We start from the raw sequence: 17,956 nt of genomic DNA, 5'->3' as shown, positions 1-17,956 counted from the left end.
CAATATTAAAGTAAAATAGTATTGCAACATAGTATCATTTTACATAAATTAATAATATGATTCCAAATGTGAGGCAACGCTAGCATTCATTTGGGAGCCATTTGTTCATTCGGTTCGAGCCTTTTTCTTCTAATCATTTACACACACAGCGTTGCCTGTTTAGCATGAGATGTCATGATGACAGAGCACACGTGTTTTTCTCCAATTGTAAGCGACACTACTTTGCAACATAACAAATAAGGAAGACCAAAAGAATTATAATTTCCTGGTTTCTGATTTTATTACATTAATCTAAGAGAATAACAAATTGAGATATATTCCACTAAGCTGAGAACAAACTCAGGAACTGTATTAAGGGTACTATTACAAGTAAAATACGACGCAACATAACCCCCCAACTTTAAGAAAGCTGAAATAACAAATTAATACAAGAAGATAAAAATAAGGACGAATTAAGCATCCACTCTCAGTAACAAACTTCAGAACTGATAGAACTTTTACCCACAAGGGGATCGATCTTCAAATTACTGTGCTTCTCTCCTCATCATCAAGTCTTTACGCCACAGCGGGCATGTCCTTGAGCCACTCGTCCAGGGGCTTTCCGATCGAGTAAACAATGAACCCAATTTGCCTCAGCTTCTCAGCATCCACCACGTTCCTTCCATCGAACACAAATGCAGGCTTCTGCATCTGATCATAAATCTTCTGGTAATCAAGACTCTTGAACTCATCCCACTCGGTCAGGATGCAGATTCCGTGAGCATCCTTTGTTGCCGCATAAGCATCCCAGACTACACCAACTTGCTTCACAGCAGGGGGGCTCTGAGGTTGAAGATGAATGGGATGGTCCCAATCAAACTTCTTCATAGAAAGATCCCTCTGGATCTGATCCTCACTCACCTGAGGGTCATAAATGCTCAACCGGGCCTTGTCACCCAACAGCCCTTTGCACACATCAATGGCTGGGGTCTCCCTGGTGTCACCAGTGTCCTTCTTGAAGGCAAATCCCAGAATTGCAATCTTCTTACCCGAGACTGTGTTGAACATTGAGGAAACCACACGGTTCACAAACCGAGACTTCTGGTAGTCATTGATCTTAATGACCTGTTTCCAGTAATTTGCTACCTCAGGAAGGCCATTACACTCACAGATATATACCAAGTTCAAGATATCCTTCTGGAAGCAAGACCCGCCAAAACCAACGCTGGCATTTAAAAACTTGGGCCCAATTCTTGTGTCCTTGCCAACAGCATGTGCCACTTCTTGGACATTTGCACCAGTTGCCTCACAGAGTGCAGATATGGCATTAACAGAAGATATCCTCTGTGCCAAGAAGGCGTTGGCAGCAAGCTTTGAAAGCTCAGCAGACCACAAGTTAGAGCAGATGATTCTTTCTTCAGGGACCCAATGGGCATAGACCGACTTGAGTGCTTGAATTGCCTTCTGACCCGCTGGTGTTTCCCGTCCTCCAATGAGGACACGGTCTGGCTTAAAAAGGTCCTCGATCGCAGTTCCCTCAGCAAGGAACTCAGGATTTGAAAGAATTTGGAAGTTGATGCCTTTGCTGTTGTGGGTCAGAATCTTTTCGATGGCCTCAGCTGTTTTGACTGGGACTGTTGATTTCTCAACCACAATTTTGTCAGACTTTGAAACATCTGCAATCATACGAGCAGCACTCTCCCAGTAGGTAAGATCAGCTGCTTTACCAGCTCCAAGACCCTGGGTTTTGGTGGGCGTGTTGACAGAAACAAAGACAATGTCTGCCTCCATAACATGTTTTTCAACATCAGTGCTGAAGAAGAGGTTCTTTTCTCTGCGCTGCTTCACCACATCATCAAGGCCTGGCTCATATATGGGGAGAGTATCACTGTTCCAGGCATTGATCCTCGACACAGAAATGTCAACAACAGCTACTTCAATATCTGGGCACTTAAGGGCAATCACAGCCATAGTAGGCCCACCAACATATCCAGCTCCAATGCAGCAGATCTTCACCATCTTGTTCTGCTAATGATGGCCTACAGACGAGCAGATCAAAACAATGAGATAAGGTACAGTATTTTGAAGCACTGAAATACTAGATCTTTGTGCTGTTGTGGAATTATTATAGATTTGAAGGACTAAATGCTTCTGACCGACCTTTAACTTTTCTTAACATAACGAAAACATTTACAACAACTTGCAGAAACATAAATGAATTAAGAACAAAGGGACAAATACACCAATATATAGAATGATGACTAACAAGCTTTATTACTAATCGAACTTCATATATTCCATTGAGAATGCAGTATGATATCCAAATCTAGGAGAAAAATTGGTCATCCATGGTGAAGCAAAATAAAAAAAAAAAATCGAAAAAGATTAGAAAGATTAATGAAAATGGCTTAAAAACTTTGAGTTTTAATGAGAAAATAAAGAGTAAAATGAATAGTACCACAATTGACTTTTTAGTGTAAAAATGTGATTTTTCGTTAAAATAAACAGTACCGGAAGCTTTTCATTAAAATTCCCAAAAAGATTAACCATGAAAACAAGGGCCGACTTATCTAGCAGATTAAACAAAACTAATGAATCAATGTCTCTCCTACCGACAACCATATCACAGCATGGGCTCAAAACTTTATCTATTTCGAAGTATAATACTGATTCATGAACCTAAAACAGAGCACTGTAGTTAAGTGTGAGGTAGGTACATGCAAGATCTACAAGTTTACTAGAAAAAAAACGCATTACGATTTGCAGATCCACAATTTTTTAAGTGCAAATGAAAGAAATTTATCGAGAAGGAGGACGATTTCTTCAAATTTCAGCTACACAATCCCATTTCTACAACCCACACAAACAAATCTCAAACTATAAGATCCAAATTCCCAATTAAGAACCGATCCCAATCAGATCTACAGCAATCAGTGAGAAACTACAAGGATCTACACATTCCATCACACCCAAACAGCATCACAAGTTCATAACACAAGTAAATGAGCAATCTTGCCCGAATCAAACACCTCAATACACAAAACCCAAATCGAATCACGCAAAACAATATCCAAAATACCCAAAAACACCAAAAAAAAAAAAAAAAAAAAAACCCAAATGAGCAAAACCACTGAGCTTGATGAAATACCAAACGAGCAAAGCAGAGGAGTATTACCTCAATCAATGTGAGGCGGCAGGTCGACGGTGGAGGCAAAAAGTGAGAGAGATCTAATGCGGAAGAAGAGGAAGAGAGACGACAGAGAAAAAAAAAAGGGAGGGAGCTCTGTTTTTCTTCTTCTTCTGATGGCCGAGAATGTAGGGGATATGAGGGGTATATATATATACGCTCACAGCGCGGTGAGGAATTTTTAAGATCCAACAACCGAGATCTGCGTGACCCGGAAACAGCAGTGGTGGTGTGTACCCCGCGCCCCGCCCGATCCACGTCGATTCAACACGTTTTCGTTTCACCTTTCATTTTCCCAACCCAAACAAAACAAATATCACGTAGTAAAAAGAAAGTTCCCACCGTTAAAGTCAACCTAGTCTTCCCCATACGTTTTTTCCCTTGTTTGTTTTCGTGCGGAGATAAGTGGAAGTAACGATATATCCTCTCAGTCTTCCCCATACGTTTTTTCCCTTGTTTGTTTTCGTGCGGAGATAAGTGGAAGTAACGATATTTTTTTTTTTTTATGTTACTTTACATATATTATCACATTTATATGTGGAAAAATTTCTCGTTCACATGATTGATTTAGAGTTACAATAACGTCACCCTTGATGATATCTTGTTTCTTTCGTCAATGGAATTATTTGAATACATTGAATTAACTGATTTGTCTATTCCCTTGTTAACATAGATGTTTTGTTAGTGTATTTAGATCCAATTGTATTTAAAAATGTATAAGTAAATGTCAACTTATGTGATTTGGACTAAATCGGACAATTTATTAGTAATTATAATTAATTAAAAATCAAGCTCATCATCTATGTAAAAAAAATAAAAATAATCTCGTTTCAATTTCCAATAAGGTAAGGAACATGTCATTTTATTTACTATTCTGAAGACCTTTGGATTTCATGCTAGTTTTGTAAGGCACATTACAGTCTTGGGGTCCAAATAAAGACCTATAACCTTAAACAAACACATAACCAGGGGCGGATGGAAGTAGAGATTAAGGTGGTCCCAGAACCACCCAAGTCGAAAAAATATATATGTGAAGGCCTTGCGAGACCCTCCGAATATTTGGTACAAGTCATTTTTGTGCGTACTGGAATGCATGTTAAGCATATCTCAACATGTTGTTTTGGTACATGTCTTTTCTTTTTCCTTCCTAAAAAAACATAGAGCCATGATATACATTGTATAAAAAGTCCAAAAACAAAATGTCAAATTTCATAAATATTAAACCCATAAAAATAAGTATAAAAAAAAAGGAGAAAGTGAAGCGTTTATATATGATTAAATCATTGGAACATTTGGTAGGACCAAAAGAAAAAAATGGAGTACGATGCAAGGCAAGGCATGCATAATGCAAACAACATGTCCTCACCCTCACTGGTAGGTACAGATTCGAATAGGAAGGAAAATTATGAATGAATAATTAATTTATTTATATAAAACGTGCTGTTGCATGCACTTTCACCAATATTAATTTATTAAACGAAATATCAAATATTTATTACACCAAATAAAAGCTATCAAATATTTATGTGAGAAAATTAATTGGAGGGTATTTTTAATGTTAGACGTGAAGGACATTTGATGTTAATTTGTGAAAGAGTGACAGAGAGGAGGAGGAGAAGGAGGAGGAGGAATTGTTGTAAAAGAATTAGGTCCACTCCTTTCGCAGTCGGTTTGGTCATATGACTACGATTCCCAAACACAGAGTGTTTTTTATTTTGTTTGTTGGAATTTTGGAGTAATTACTACGCCAACAACTAGTCCTCCATTTATGGGTTTCAATTGAATTAGGCAGCTAATCATTTTCCAGGCCAAACAATACCATCGCAGGATGCGCGTTAAGGACATTAATACAGTTCAATTGTTAATATCATTTGTCGGCAATGCGGTGTTCGAGTGCAAGAAGATGAACACACTCAAGCGCGGATATACGTTTGGGACTAAGGTGGTTCAAGATCACTTGGAGTTTTGAAAATATACATGTGAATATTTTTCGAGGACTGTCCGAATGTTATGACGGGTCTTTTTTGTTCCTATCAAGTGTGTGTCGAGAATACTCGACAAATTATTTCGATCTCACTCATCAAATTTGTTTCGACATATGTCAATATTTGTTGACATTAACGCAATATAGTTCGGCTAACGACAACAAGTCCACCAAGTACTCGAAAAAATGTCTCAATGAATAAATTGAAGAAAAAAAATTTGCACTTCTTGTTCTCTTTTTATCTAGAAATTTGAACATTTAACATTAGAACCTCCAAAGTCCGAATTCTAAATCGCCCCTGAACACATTATCCATCCAATTGGCCTAGTCCGAATTCTAAATTGCATGACTCGTTATTTTTTTATCGGCACTGTTTGACATGTACATGCGAATTGGATTTGGATTTCATCGGGATCCAAATTGCTAGGATCCTCACATTTAAACTATTTATTATAAATCATGTGGTCATAAATTATTTAAACTTAAACACAAATAGTACCTGATGAAAACTGGCCGCACAATGTACAATGAACGGTTAGAATGTGAGAATTTTTTACTAAAATGTGAGGATTCTTAGGATTCCCACAAAGTGGATCCAGAGAGAATCCTCTTCCATGCGAATGAAATATATTAGACAGTGATTGGTTGGAAGAATGACAATAGTACTAGTGAAATCAACTTAAATAGGATCGAAGCGACGGACGTGTCATATTTTGCCGCCCTTGTTCATGGTTAGGCCAATTGGCATATTCAATAGGTTAGATTTTGGCTACGCAATCCTTATCATGGAGAAGGATTTGAAACTATAAGTTCTTCCTGGTCAACACAAAGATTATGCAAACATTGACCCATGTTTAAACTTTGGTGGACTGGTTGATTAGGACAGGTGGAACTGAGATAGAGTTGAACGTGGGACCACAATACAATTAGTTTTATATTTTTGTAAGTGCCCTAGAAAGGTCGGAGATTCTACACAAGTTTTTCTACCAAATGACCTAAAACCAACTCTAACGGTTTACTTATAGCTTATAATCTAAGACCAACTCTAACATAGAGTTAGGTGGGATAAATATACAAGTGTTTTTATGCTTTTGTGAAAGGTGTCAAACGAATGATGTGATCGAAAACTCTTGACAAGTCTTTCTCAATCTAAGGACCTAAGGTACTAGCTGACTGTCAATTGGGCTCGAGTGTTGGGGAGCAAACAGTATTGATAGCTTGAACATTGGATTATGATCGCTTCCTTGACGCGACAAGAACATGAATCAAAACAACCCTTGTGTGCATTTGATGAATCCTTCTGGAGTAATTTAAATGCAGAATTTCGCGGAAAGGAGCATCGGTTCATCACCTCCTTGTTCAAGTAGAAGAAGCCAAGAAGTTCTTGAACCATAGAGCAGAATCCTTAAGGTATCTCTTGAGATTGTCTTTGTAATCGACAAAATATAATCCGAATCTGAGTTTGATTGCCTTCAACGCCAGTTTGATTAGCGGAATGAGTTGCTTGAATCCCAAGGGATTGGAACGGAACACTTGTTCCTGAGTTTGCTTGCCTTTCCAGCCTTTCTCTGTTTCGCAATGTATATCGTGTGCACTAATCACACCTTTTATGTTTCTAAGTGTAACAATATATTGATTGCAAAAATAAATCAAAAGCTTGTAATTTCAAATCATATTTTTCTTTTCATAGAATCATAAGCTATTTTTGTTCCAAACGTCTGTCCACAAACTATGATCTGAACACTGTTTATGATGGCTTGCTCGATCCCAAAGAAACGTGAACTGCAACAATCCTCGTGTACTCGATGAGTTGGGGTGCAAGTGCAGGACATTCACAACATCAGATGATCATTCCCTTGTCCGAGTAGAATTCAAGAAATTCGTGAACCATTGAACGGAGTCCTTTGGGTATCTCTTGAGCTTGTCCTTATAATCCACAAAATAGAGACCAAATCGAGAAGTGTATCCAGCCGCCCATTCCCAATTATCCAGCAGAGACCAAGCAAAATAGCCTTTCACATTACAGCCGTCTTCTCTGCATTCCACGAAAACAGAATGATATCAGCTTTTACACCACAAAATATGGACAAGAAGCAGTAGATTCATAGCTAGTGGATTAATAAAAGATGGTTAATACTTGATTGAAGCTAGCAAATTCGTAAGATAGTCATGGTGGTATTTAATCCTTTTCGTATCCTTTAGAGCATCCTTGAGCGAAATGAATGGGCTATTTGGGTCATCCATGCCTGCGGAAATAATGAAACCAAGAAGATTAACTCATGAAATGTCCCATGAACATGAAGAACTTTTGGATTTCCCATCCCTTCTATTTGGAAATCGAAACATTACCATTTTCAGTGATAATCACTAGAGGATTGCCGTACTTTTTCTTAATGTAGTTCATTAATTTTCTCATCCCCTCTGGCACTATGTATAACCATATAGAATTCGCCTGCAATTTCACACAAGCATTCATGTCGGATCAATTAAAGGTAATTTACAAGAGTTTAACCATACTACATACCCTATCTCCGATAGGTTTCCCGTCTTTGAATGCTGAAAACATGGAAAAAGAAAGGAAATCTTCAGCTAACAACAAAAATTTGAATGATAACAAGTTATGGAACTCTAACATGTTGGTCTTTGACTTCCCTATCTCTGAATTGGTGATTCCGACAACTTATGGAATAACTGGAACATAGAACGGTTAAGAGGAATAGGTAGCGCGTTCAATGTGAGTACTTACGAAGAGTAATGGCACCAGAGTCTGCAAGGCTGTCATTGAGTAGATGTCCAATTATATCAGCGGTATCGTTGCTTCCATAGAAGGTAGTGTAGTGATTAATGCCCACAAAATCCAAGGACCCTTTAATTAGAGCAGACTCGGATTTGGAAAAGGTTGGCAGCCGACTTCCAACCCTACTTCTCATAGAGCTTGGATAATCCCCAAACATAAATGGATCAAGAAACCTGCCGTTCCAACATAGTGATTACACAAATTATAACGCAGTTCCTAGTCAAATATAACTAAGTAGTAAAATCAAATTTGTGATTACCAGCCAAGCTGAAAATCTTGGGCTATTTTAGTTGCAATGACGTCTGCTGTCGAGTTTGTTGCTGATTCATACCAGATAACATCAAATGATGCCCCAACCGATCCACGCTGTTTTGACTGCAAAGACACCAAGTAGCATCATTAATCAACTTCTGTTGTTAATAGTTACGCGCATGAATATTTCTCCATTCCATCATTCTTACCTTATACTTTCTCCGGTAAATATCAGCCGCAGTTCCATGAGACAGGATGACATTGTGAGCAACTATGTAAGGCTCAGTTGCTGAGTTTCCTGCCCTGCAGAAAAGTAAAAGGGGGATAGAGCACCTTCCCGGTGCCTCGAGCCCTACATCATATCCTTGTATAGAAAATGTATGTGGCTCGTTGAATGTGATCCAGTGCTTCACCCTGTCACCAAAATTTTGAAAGCATGCGTCCGCGTATGTTGCAAAGTCCTTTCTGCAATGGACTAAGGTCATATGAATCACTTGAATCCAAAACTCATTGTTAATCAAACTTACAAAAATTAGAGGAACAAAACTGTCAACGTTTATTACATGACTTGAGGGTTGAGCCACCCGTTGTATTTGTCTTCCAAGGCTTGAGGGAGGTCCCAGTGATAGAGGGTCACATATGGTTCAATGCCTGCACATACAGAATCTCATAGTTCAGTCCATGATTTCATCCTGATAAATAAACGTTCGATGCTGAAATTTCTCCGTTGCCATTAAGAAGTGTGACGGAGCTTAATGCAAAGTCAGAAGTACATACAAAACTCCGGAGAAAAAATGAAAATGTAAGGCACCTTTGGCTAGCAATGCATCGATGAGACGATTGTAGTAATCAACACCCGCCTGATTAATATGCCCGGTTCCATCTGATATAAGAAAAACTCGCAGTTAAAATTTGATGAACTAATCTTGTATGTGAAGTAAATATGAACTCATAGAACTGATAGAGCTTACTGGGGAAAATCCGAGTCCAGGATATCGAAAATCTGTAAGCATCCATTCCCATGTCCTTCATACGTTGCACATCCTCCTGCTTGCAACTAACTTAACATTTGCTCAATTTAACAAAGAAAATGCAAAGGTTAGTTTTGAGTACTATACTTGCCTTATAACGGTGATACTCATCCACAGCAATATCTGCATTACTGGAATCGGCTATTTTACCTGCAGCACAAGGCAAATGATCCGCATGCGTTAGGTGTTATATATTTCTGAATTGCTCTCTAAAATATGAACGATTTGAGTGTCACATGGAATATATATACGAGCGTCTCTCTTTTTATTTAATTATGATGTGATGAGTGAGATACTTTGTAGTTGGTAAATATTCCCAAATACAGCAAAATATAATTTAGAAATAAAACAAAGGATTGATGATAAATTAACAAATTATTACCAAAAGTATGTGAAAAGGTGTCCCAGATAGAAGGCCCCCTTCCGTCCTCTTTAACTGCACCTTCGTACTGACAAAAATCAGAAGGTTAAAAATGTAAGTAAATTGTTTTTTTTTATAACCATATTCCTCAAATAATTGTGTATCATATCAAAAGTATAATTGATATTAATAAAAGTTTAAATAAATTATGAAATAAAACAATATCTGGTTGATGAAAGACAAATTCTGAATGCTTTCGTGGTCCCTATATATACGAAAAGTTATAAGCATCAAAGGGCTGCTTTGCAAATATCGTGAAGGAATGAAGAAAAGTTCTTTCTCAATTTACTTTGTCACGTAATTACGGAATTGTAATCAGAGTCATTAATATTATAAATTACTTATACACAAACAACTGGATAAATTTGATAAAATCATTATGTACTGTTGTTCGGATTCAAAATTACATCATCGGTTCGTGCAATCGAGATCATTGATTGAACATAATTCTAGATCGTCGGATGGGAAAAAACGAGATGAGTTGGATGCGAACAAAAAATCTTTAACCCAAAAACAGTTCAATTCAAAGTAATTTTGGATACGTGCTATGTGGGCATACGGATTGGTTCCACTTGGGAAGTTTTGGGAACCAAGGGATAAAGATCAGCATTTTGGGAATGATTAGCAGCACGTGGCATGCTATAATCATTATCATTTTGGTTAATATTGTTTGTTTGCCCAAGGTCGCTTTGCTGATAGGATTGGGTTTTTTGGTTATTATTATCCATTTGAAAGTGGATGATAATGATGATGGCTAAATGTTGCTAATGCACGTGGCTCGGAATTGATCAAGAAGGTCTGATAAGATGCATGCATGAGATGAAATTTTGTTAAGAAGCCTAGATGGAATAGGATTTTGGTCTGATGAGATGCATGTATGAGATATCGAATTGAAACCTTAGTTCCGATTTTCAAATCGAAAATTTCGGGATTTCCAATTTTAAGACCGATCCCAAACCAAATTTTCGAGAATCCCGAAATAATTTTGGTATTTCGAGACAATGAAAATCCCTAAATATTTTTGGACTTTTCGGCTTTTCGACTATAATAACTTGGCTGTGGCTGTGGCTGTGCAGTGTGCAGAATAGCAAATCTGCACTACATATTTTGGCTGTGCAGTGAAGTGATGATCATCATAAAAGAAAAGCACCACCTATCCATTAAGCACCACGAAATGCACAAGACCATTTATTAATTTGAAACATAATATCAACACAAGAGTCATGACTAATAAATTTCCAGATTAACTATCAATTTTAAGTTTTAACTACTTATTTCAACTACTTAACAAATACACACATTGCCCATAATTATATTCCAAAAAGGATGTTGTGTAAAGCAAACCCAAGTATACAGTATACTACAGAAAGTGTTCACCTTCAGCTAACATTTGAAGCCAGACTAGTGATAAAGATAACAGTAGAAATTATGTTTCACCAGGCTCCGGTTGTAGTGATAAACATCTGTAGAAACATGACTCCCACACATTTTACATTATTACATATATAGTTGTTGGTAAACCTTTTCATATGCCATGATGATCCAAGTGACTTCATTCAAACCAACTGCTCAACACACCATTTTTTTTTTTAAGATATCTCATTTCAGATTTGTCCTTCCATACCACCAAATATATATACTTTCTCAAGACTCATCATGTCAACAGATGAACATACATTGAAGGTTGAACAATCGTGTATTCGAAAAAACAAAATAGCTTATAATTATATCATGGGGCAAAAACCAGAGTTTATTAGGTTCCTTCATAATTTCTTTTACGACTGACATAATTTGAGTCAGAGAAGCGGGATATGAACTTATAGTTTACATGTGTGCAAGTGTTCCCGTGAGTGAGGATCATTGCATGTGTAAACAATTTAAAAGCACAAACAATGTCATGCTTTGATGACCATTCCAGCAAAACGTTTTACAAGGAACAAAGAAACAAAAGTAAAAAAGCTCTGATTGCAGAAGGTATTTTAGAAAACATGACTTACGTCAAGCTTCCTCCCCCTTTAACCTCTCATTCCCTCTATAACCTCTCCGTCGATTCAAAATCCCTAATTCCAAAAGCCCTAATTTAGAAACCCTAATTTCAGAATTCCTAATTTAGAAACCCAAATTCAAAATCCCTAATCGAATTTGGAATCAAACAATTTGTATGAACTTTGGTTGAGTTTATTGCAGGAATTTCTTACCTTTTGTAGCGAGGAGAAGTGCGGACCGAGACCGAGAGCTCAATTCAGGAGCCGGATATGGGTGGTATGGATAGTGGGTGAAGGCGCGATTCTGGTGAGGAGTGAGGACTGTGAGGAATGAGGACTGGTGTGGGTAGATTCGGGATTAAGGCGATGGATGTGGGAGGAGAGTGGTGAGGTTCCGTTCAGAAGATACTAAGGTGAGGTGAGGTGAGGTTTTGAGTCTGAGGTGAGGTAAGTGTCGAGAGACCGAGAGAGAAAGTCAGAGACTGGGTTTGATAACTTTGATTTATATTCAACGGTTAAGATTAAATCTCAACAGAATCCGACGACTATTAAAATTCTAAATATATATTTAAAAATTAAATAATATATATATTTTTCGGTTCGGTTTGGGATTTCCGAAATCCCAAAAACTTGAGACCGATTCCCGTACTGAAATTTCGGGATCAGTTCGGTATTGGGTATCGAAATTTTTGGGAATTTCGGTTTAGGATTTTTTCGGTTCAGTTTCAGGAAATTTTCGGTGATGTGATAAGCGCAGATAGGCTCGGATAGATGACATGTGGATCAGTCTCCCTTCCAAGAGTTTGAGTTGCAGTTGAATTCTACAAATACCATCAGACTGCAAGCAGATGCACAATCACTATAAATACAAGAGGTCGTGCAACATGGAAAACATACTCCAATTCAACACACAAATTGCCTTGGGCAAACCTCTCAAACGTCTTAAGATTTTTTTATTTTCTTTTTCCACCAACACACTTCAGTTTGGATAAACAACACTGTGAAGGCAACCGGTGACATCTTCAGTTTGGATAAATAGCATTGTTGCCATATAATCAACCGTTTTCAGAGCACCTTCAGTTTGGATAAACAATACTGCGTCGAGACCAACTGGTTATCTATCCAAGTCTCGGTCAAGAAGGATTTTCGAATCCTTATTGCCGTAGGTCATCTCATTAGCCATCTTGACGAAGTGAGATGTTACAGGTTACTACATTCCGCACATTGAAAGCCGAATTTGATATTGAACTTTGCAGAACTAGCAGCCTTGTCTTTAGGCTCTAGACCTCGAAGGCCGAGGCATGTTTCTTCCTTGCCGCAGTCACAAGATCAAGAAGTCAGCAGCGCGCTCAACGTAACATCAACACATTTTACTCCTCGGCCGACGAGTTGGCACGCCTAGCATACAATTGAATGACGTAATTAGCTTATTAATTACTCGGCTTGTGCGCCACGTAGACTTGGTAGTTTTTAGGATCAATAACTGTCTATCTATTTACTGTCGTTGATTGATTGAATGATCTTAAATTTAATTTTTTTTCTTAAAAAATCCATAAAAGATGATTTATAATATAAACAGTTATGAACACTATCTAAACTGATGAGGAACTCTTCTTCAATGTTAAGAGCCAGCCAAGCTCCTCTCTACCTCTATCGTAATAGGTAGTGGTCCTTTTTTGAAGCCAAAAACTGGAAAACTCTCGAAATGAACTGGAATTCCGGTAATGACCCTCCTTTCTCAATTGCATGACTTTGTGGACTCTCGCCCTCAACCGTCATTTTGATGTGAGCTGAAGTACTTTTTCCCTTTTAAGTAGGGGTGGCATTGGTACGATTACTGTACCAAAATCCATGTACCAATTATCATACCAAATTTTTGGTATAACAAAATCTATTATCATTACCGTGCTAAACTTTCTGTATACCAAATTTCGGCATGCTAAATAGTTCGGTTGGCATGATATGGTAATAGTAATCACCACTTTGTTTTAGGCCAATTTTTTTTTTTTTTTCCAACCCAATTCAAGGCCCAAACGTGTTTTGGTCACTCCCTTTGGATTTCTAAAACTTTTTTATTTAATTATGAGAATTTTATAAGATTTATTTAAGAAACAAAAAGTAAATAGATTGAAGAATTTCTGAAAGAACCTAATATGTAACATCCCGTCCCAAATTTCATTTTAACGTACGTGTGAATTTACGATTATACCCCTAATTCGTTTTATCCCATTAGTGTGTGTTGTGTGGTGTGGTGGGACCACACACACTCATACATTTTCTTTTCTCCCGGGATTCCCTCCCTCATTCCCTCACTCTGTCTTTCTCTGTCTCTCTCTCTCTCTCTCTCTTTCTCTCTTCCTCCCCGAGTTCATCTTCTTCTTCTTCCTCTACACACGGACATACATACAAACCTAGTCAAACCTCCACCAATCAAGAAACCAAGACCACCCTCATGCTCGTGAGGCTGAGAGAAGTCCAGTGGTGTCATTTTCAGGTAGGAACTCCGACGTTTTCACGTCGATTTCACGAGCTCAGTTTTGGTTACTGTTCATGCAAATTAAATTTACTTAGTTTTTGGTTATTTGAAGCTTGTAGATGTGTTTGTGAGGTCCCAAGGAGCTTGGGAGTGGTTCGTTGGGTGAATTTGGACGTCGGGATCGTCCTGTGCAAAGTTGGCCGAACTTGGATCGTTGTTGTAGGTGAGATTTCATGGTTTTTAGGCCTTAAAACTAGTCTAACGTTGTTCTACTAGTCATAAGCTTCATTTTGGTATAAAGATTGTGAAAAATGGTTGAAAAACGAAGGAGAAAACAAAGTTTGAAAAATTCCCAGTTTTCCGGCGACGGCGCCGGCGACGGCGACGGCGACTGGCCGGAGAAGAAAGGAGAATATTCCGTTAAGTTTAACGGAATATTCCTAACGGCAGTGACGGCGTCAGTTAACGGCGTCAGTTAAGGTTAACGGAATATTCCGTCAGGTTAACGGAATATTCCTGACGGCGTCTGTTGACACCGTCAGTGTGCAGTGCACGTGACTGCGCGTGGGGGCGCGTGGGTCCGTGACTGTTCAGGCGCGTGGGGGCGCGTGCGTGGTCCAAAAATTATTTTAAAAATATGGGTGTGATCCTGAGGTTGTGTAGATCACGTTGGTATATTCAATTGTCCATTTTGAGCAATGTATGAGAAGTTATTACGAGAAGTTGCTTAGGTGCTTTTAAATTAATGTTTTCGTAACTTTGTTGCGTATAGGTGATTCGTTTCCCGAGGACGAACGTTCACATTCGAGGCAGGGGGGCTACGACCCTTCTAATTATCAGTGAGTGGGCTTTTGTTTTCCGTATATACCTATATACATTTAAATTCCCAGAAACAGATTAAAAAGAGTAATTGATTTATGCCATGCACTTTATTATTATTACTTATGCATCATCACATGCATTAGTAGCGGCATACATATATATAAATGTGTATTTGGTGCTGTGGACGCACAGGTAAGTGCCAGGTAAGAGGTATTCTTGTTGTTATGCAATTATAGTTTGAGATGTTTAGAGAGCTCATAATCTGCACCCCCGGTGTTAGTGCTCCCGCCCAGGGCCAGGGCACAGTCCTTCACGTGATGTTCACCAGCACCACACGCTCGCCTTGGATCCAAGTTAGGTGCAAGCCTTGTCGGACAGACTACATTAGGTGGTTCCGACTCGTAGGTGACCCGCGATTATTCGCATAGTCTTCACGTGATCGTAGCACTAGAGCGTATATATTACACCCAGTCCTGTCGGACAGACTACATTAGGTGGTTCCGACTCGTGTGCAGATTCAGATGTTGAGTTGAGATTGGAGCTCTAGATGCAGCGGTACATGTCACGTTAGGTGACTCCCGACTGCCAGATTATATGTTATTGATGTGAATTATGCTTGAGTATTTATAGTTGATTATGAGATTCTGATGTGGCATATTCTCAAGCATGAATGGCATATTATGGAGCATGAATGGCATATCATGGAGCATGATTGACATATCTATACATACGTATATATGTTCATTTTCTGGGAAGTATACAGGTTTTACGGCGAGGGGTTAGAATGTATTTTGCTAAAGAGTTTTCAAAGAACTTTGTTTTTGCCCACTCACGCTTTTGTTTTTGCGCCCCTCCAGGTTCTAGTGGTCTAGCAAGTTCGGTGGTTTATCCCAGAGGGCGTCCCGGCATTTCTGACAGACACTCACCATTGTAGGGTCACCTTCGGGTGTAAATATGTCGTATCTTTTCCTTTTGGACTGTTGTAGACTTGCTCTGAACTGTGTCTCACATACACTAGTATTATGTATGCTTTTAGGTTTTTAATTATTCGTACTTTTATATTACTATCTTAATAGCTTCCGCACGCGCACATGGTTACGTCACCTTCGTGTGACGGCCAGCATGCCCTGATCTCGGTTGGGGTGTGTCATAATATCCCTAACAAAATAGTACAAAGATTCCTAAATTTCATCTCTACTTTCTTTAAAATTGTACAAAAATTAACTTGATAGACGAAGTCAGGGAGAAAGACATCCAATTTGATGAAGGAGAAGATGAGATGGACTCCGGAGAGAGAGAGTCGCCGGAACTGGAGCTACAAAGATGAAGTCGGTGGCTAGATGAGTGAAAAGATGAAGAGTCGTAGCGCAAGAAGACTTAGGTTTTTTTATTGGGAAAGTTGAGGTTAGAGGGTGAGATAATTGGATAAATGACTAGGAAAAAAATATAAGTGCATATATAATGATAATAATACCTAATTATATATAAATGAATAAATAAATGATATAATATTAATAGTAGTGATACGGTACATTATACCATTGGTAATAGTTTTGAATACAATTACCGTACTAAAAATGTATGGTACGGTACAAATACTGTACCATTACCAATGGTACAAATTTTTTGACACAACTTTGGTAGGGTAATTTGGTTAAAAATTTCACCCCTACTTTTAAGTGGGTTTATTTAGCAACAAAATTGAAAAACCGGAAAAGCTCCCATGCTCCAGCAATTACATCACCATTACATTCTATCTTCACGTGATTACTGTGAATCTGCAGATGCAATGACTTGCAAAAACTACAACTACAATTATGTTTCAAACATGCAATATTTGTAACGATGAGTCAAACTCGGAACCTTACGTGCTCGGGCGCTCAAATACGAGTGGACGTGAATACTTTTAATCAAGTGAGTTATCCGCACTCGCACGAGGAACGGAGCGAGAAAAACATCAAAACTCAGAGTATAAGATGCAAATGCAAATCCCAGAAATTAATCACTGATTACTGGAAACCCAAACACTAAAAAACAGAAAACTATAATCACGAGAAATAATGAGTAATTAGTGATCTTTAACCACCACGTTAATCAAAAGGGCAAAAGAGTCGGTTGAAAAAGACGAACCTGGAAAGCAGAAGACGCAGTTCCGAAGACAAAACCTTTGGGAAAGCTACCCCTGTTGATATCCAAATCCGACAAACATGTTGGAAACCCAACAGCCAATAGAAATGCTGTGACGACCAAAGCTAGGCCTCCTCTTTCCGACCCCATCACTTCTCAACGGCGGCGGCGCGGCGGCGGAGATATTAAGAAGGAGATTGGCTTCTAATCCCTGCTTAATTAGAGAGAGATTAACGAAAACTACAGGGGAGGAATTTGTAGAAATGGGTGAGGGAATAAGGGAAGAGCGTTTATAGTGGTGAGTATATTTGCAGTGAGAGACAGACAACGTGAAAAATGGGTGGTTGAGTTCGATAAGGCATTAAAAACGTAGTGCAGTGGGTGGTGGTCACCACCAAAAGTGGCGGCGCGCTACCCCAGAGAGAGAGAGACAGAGTGGTGTTATTGGACAGTGGGGAATGAAAAACCAAACTCCTGAGTTCACACGTTTTCATACCAGAATGATGAGCATGGTGGATGCATATATATATTCATATCATAAATGTATTTGTGTATCCAGTCCATGAGGATTCAGATTTCAAATTGCAAATTGATTCATTTTACATTGCCCTTGCCTTTATCTATAATCCTGGACTGTAGTGGATTGTTTTACAGCCATTCCTTTGTTTGTTTTTGGAATATATAGTGTGCCTTATAGTCCAGCTTGGCATTCCTTGTAGGAAACGTACCACATTATCCGGAAATAATTTTAAAATGATTGAAAAAGTTTATTTTTTTTTAACAAGCGATATTATATATACTAAGCAGGAGGAGGTGGGCTTAGCCTCACAATAGGCTAACAATAATGTAGTTTAAATTGCATTTGACAAGAATCGAACCTTAGACCTATCACTTA

The 17,956-nt window shown here is 38.5% G+C and overlaps 2 protein-coding genes across 2 annotated transcripts; both read right to left on the bottom strand.

The window, feature by feature from the left end:
• Window positions 1-253: 253 nt before the first annotated feature.
• LOC103947238 (UDP-glucose 6-dehydrogenase 5) lies at window positions 254-3,314 on the bottom strand. The gene is made up of 2 exons (XM_009358109.2): window positions 3,155-3,314; window positions 254-2,018 (listed from the first exon to the last, which is right to left on the bottom strand). The coding sequence occupies exon 2, from the start codon at window positions 1,996-1,998 to the stop codon at window positions 556-558; it is 1,443 nt and encodes a 480-aa protein (XP_009356384.1). The 5' UTR covers window positions 1,999-2,018; window positions 3,155-3,314; the 3' UTR covers window positions 254-555.
• Window positions 3,315-6,813: 3,499 nt separating this feature from the next.
• Window positions 6,814-17,651, bottom strand: LOC103947239 (beta-glucosidase 40). The gene is made up of 13 exons (XM_009358110.3): window positions 17,065-17,651; window positions 9,613-9,679; window positions 9,322-9,380; window positions 9,171-9,246; window positions 9,011-9,082; window positions 8,763-8,850; window positions 8,409-8,664; window positions 8,207-8,322; window positions 7,897-8,120; window positions 7,675-7,706; window positions 7,500-7,602; window positions 7,288-7,396; window positions 6,814-7,185 (listed from the first exon to the last, which is right to left on the bottom strand). Exons 1-13 carry the CDS (start codon window positions 17,209-17,211, stop codon window positions 6,999-7,001), a joined length of 1,536 nt encoding a protein of 511 aa, XP_009356385.2. The 5' UTR covers window positions 17,212-17,651; the 3' UTR covers window positions 6,814-6,998.
• Between the last annotated feature and the right edge of the window lie 305 nt (window positions 17,652-17,956).

The sequence above is a fragment of a genome, unplaced genomic scaffold (genome assembly GCF_019419815.1).
Source record: "Pyrus x bretschneideri cultivar Hongxiangsu unplaced genomic scaffold, Pyrus_bretschneideri_v1 Contig6, whole genome shotgun sequence".
In the NCBI taxonomy this organism is placed as follows: domain Eukaryota; kingdom Viridiplantae; phylum Streptophyta; class Magnoliopsida; order Rosales; family Rosaceae; genus Pyrus; species Pyrus x bretschneideri.
Note: the sequence above shows the minus strand (reverse complement) of the source record. Positions and strands in the feature narration are given on the sequence as shown.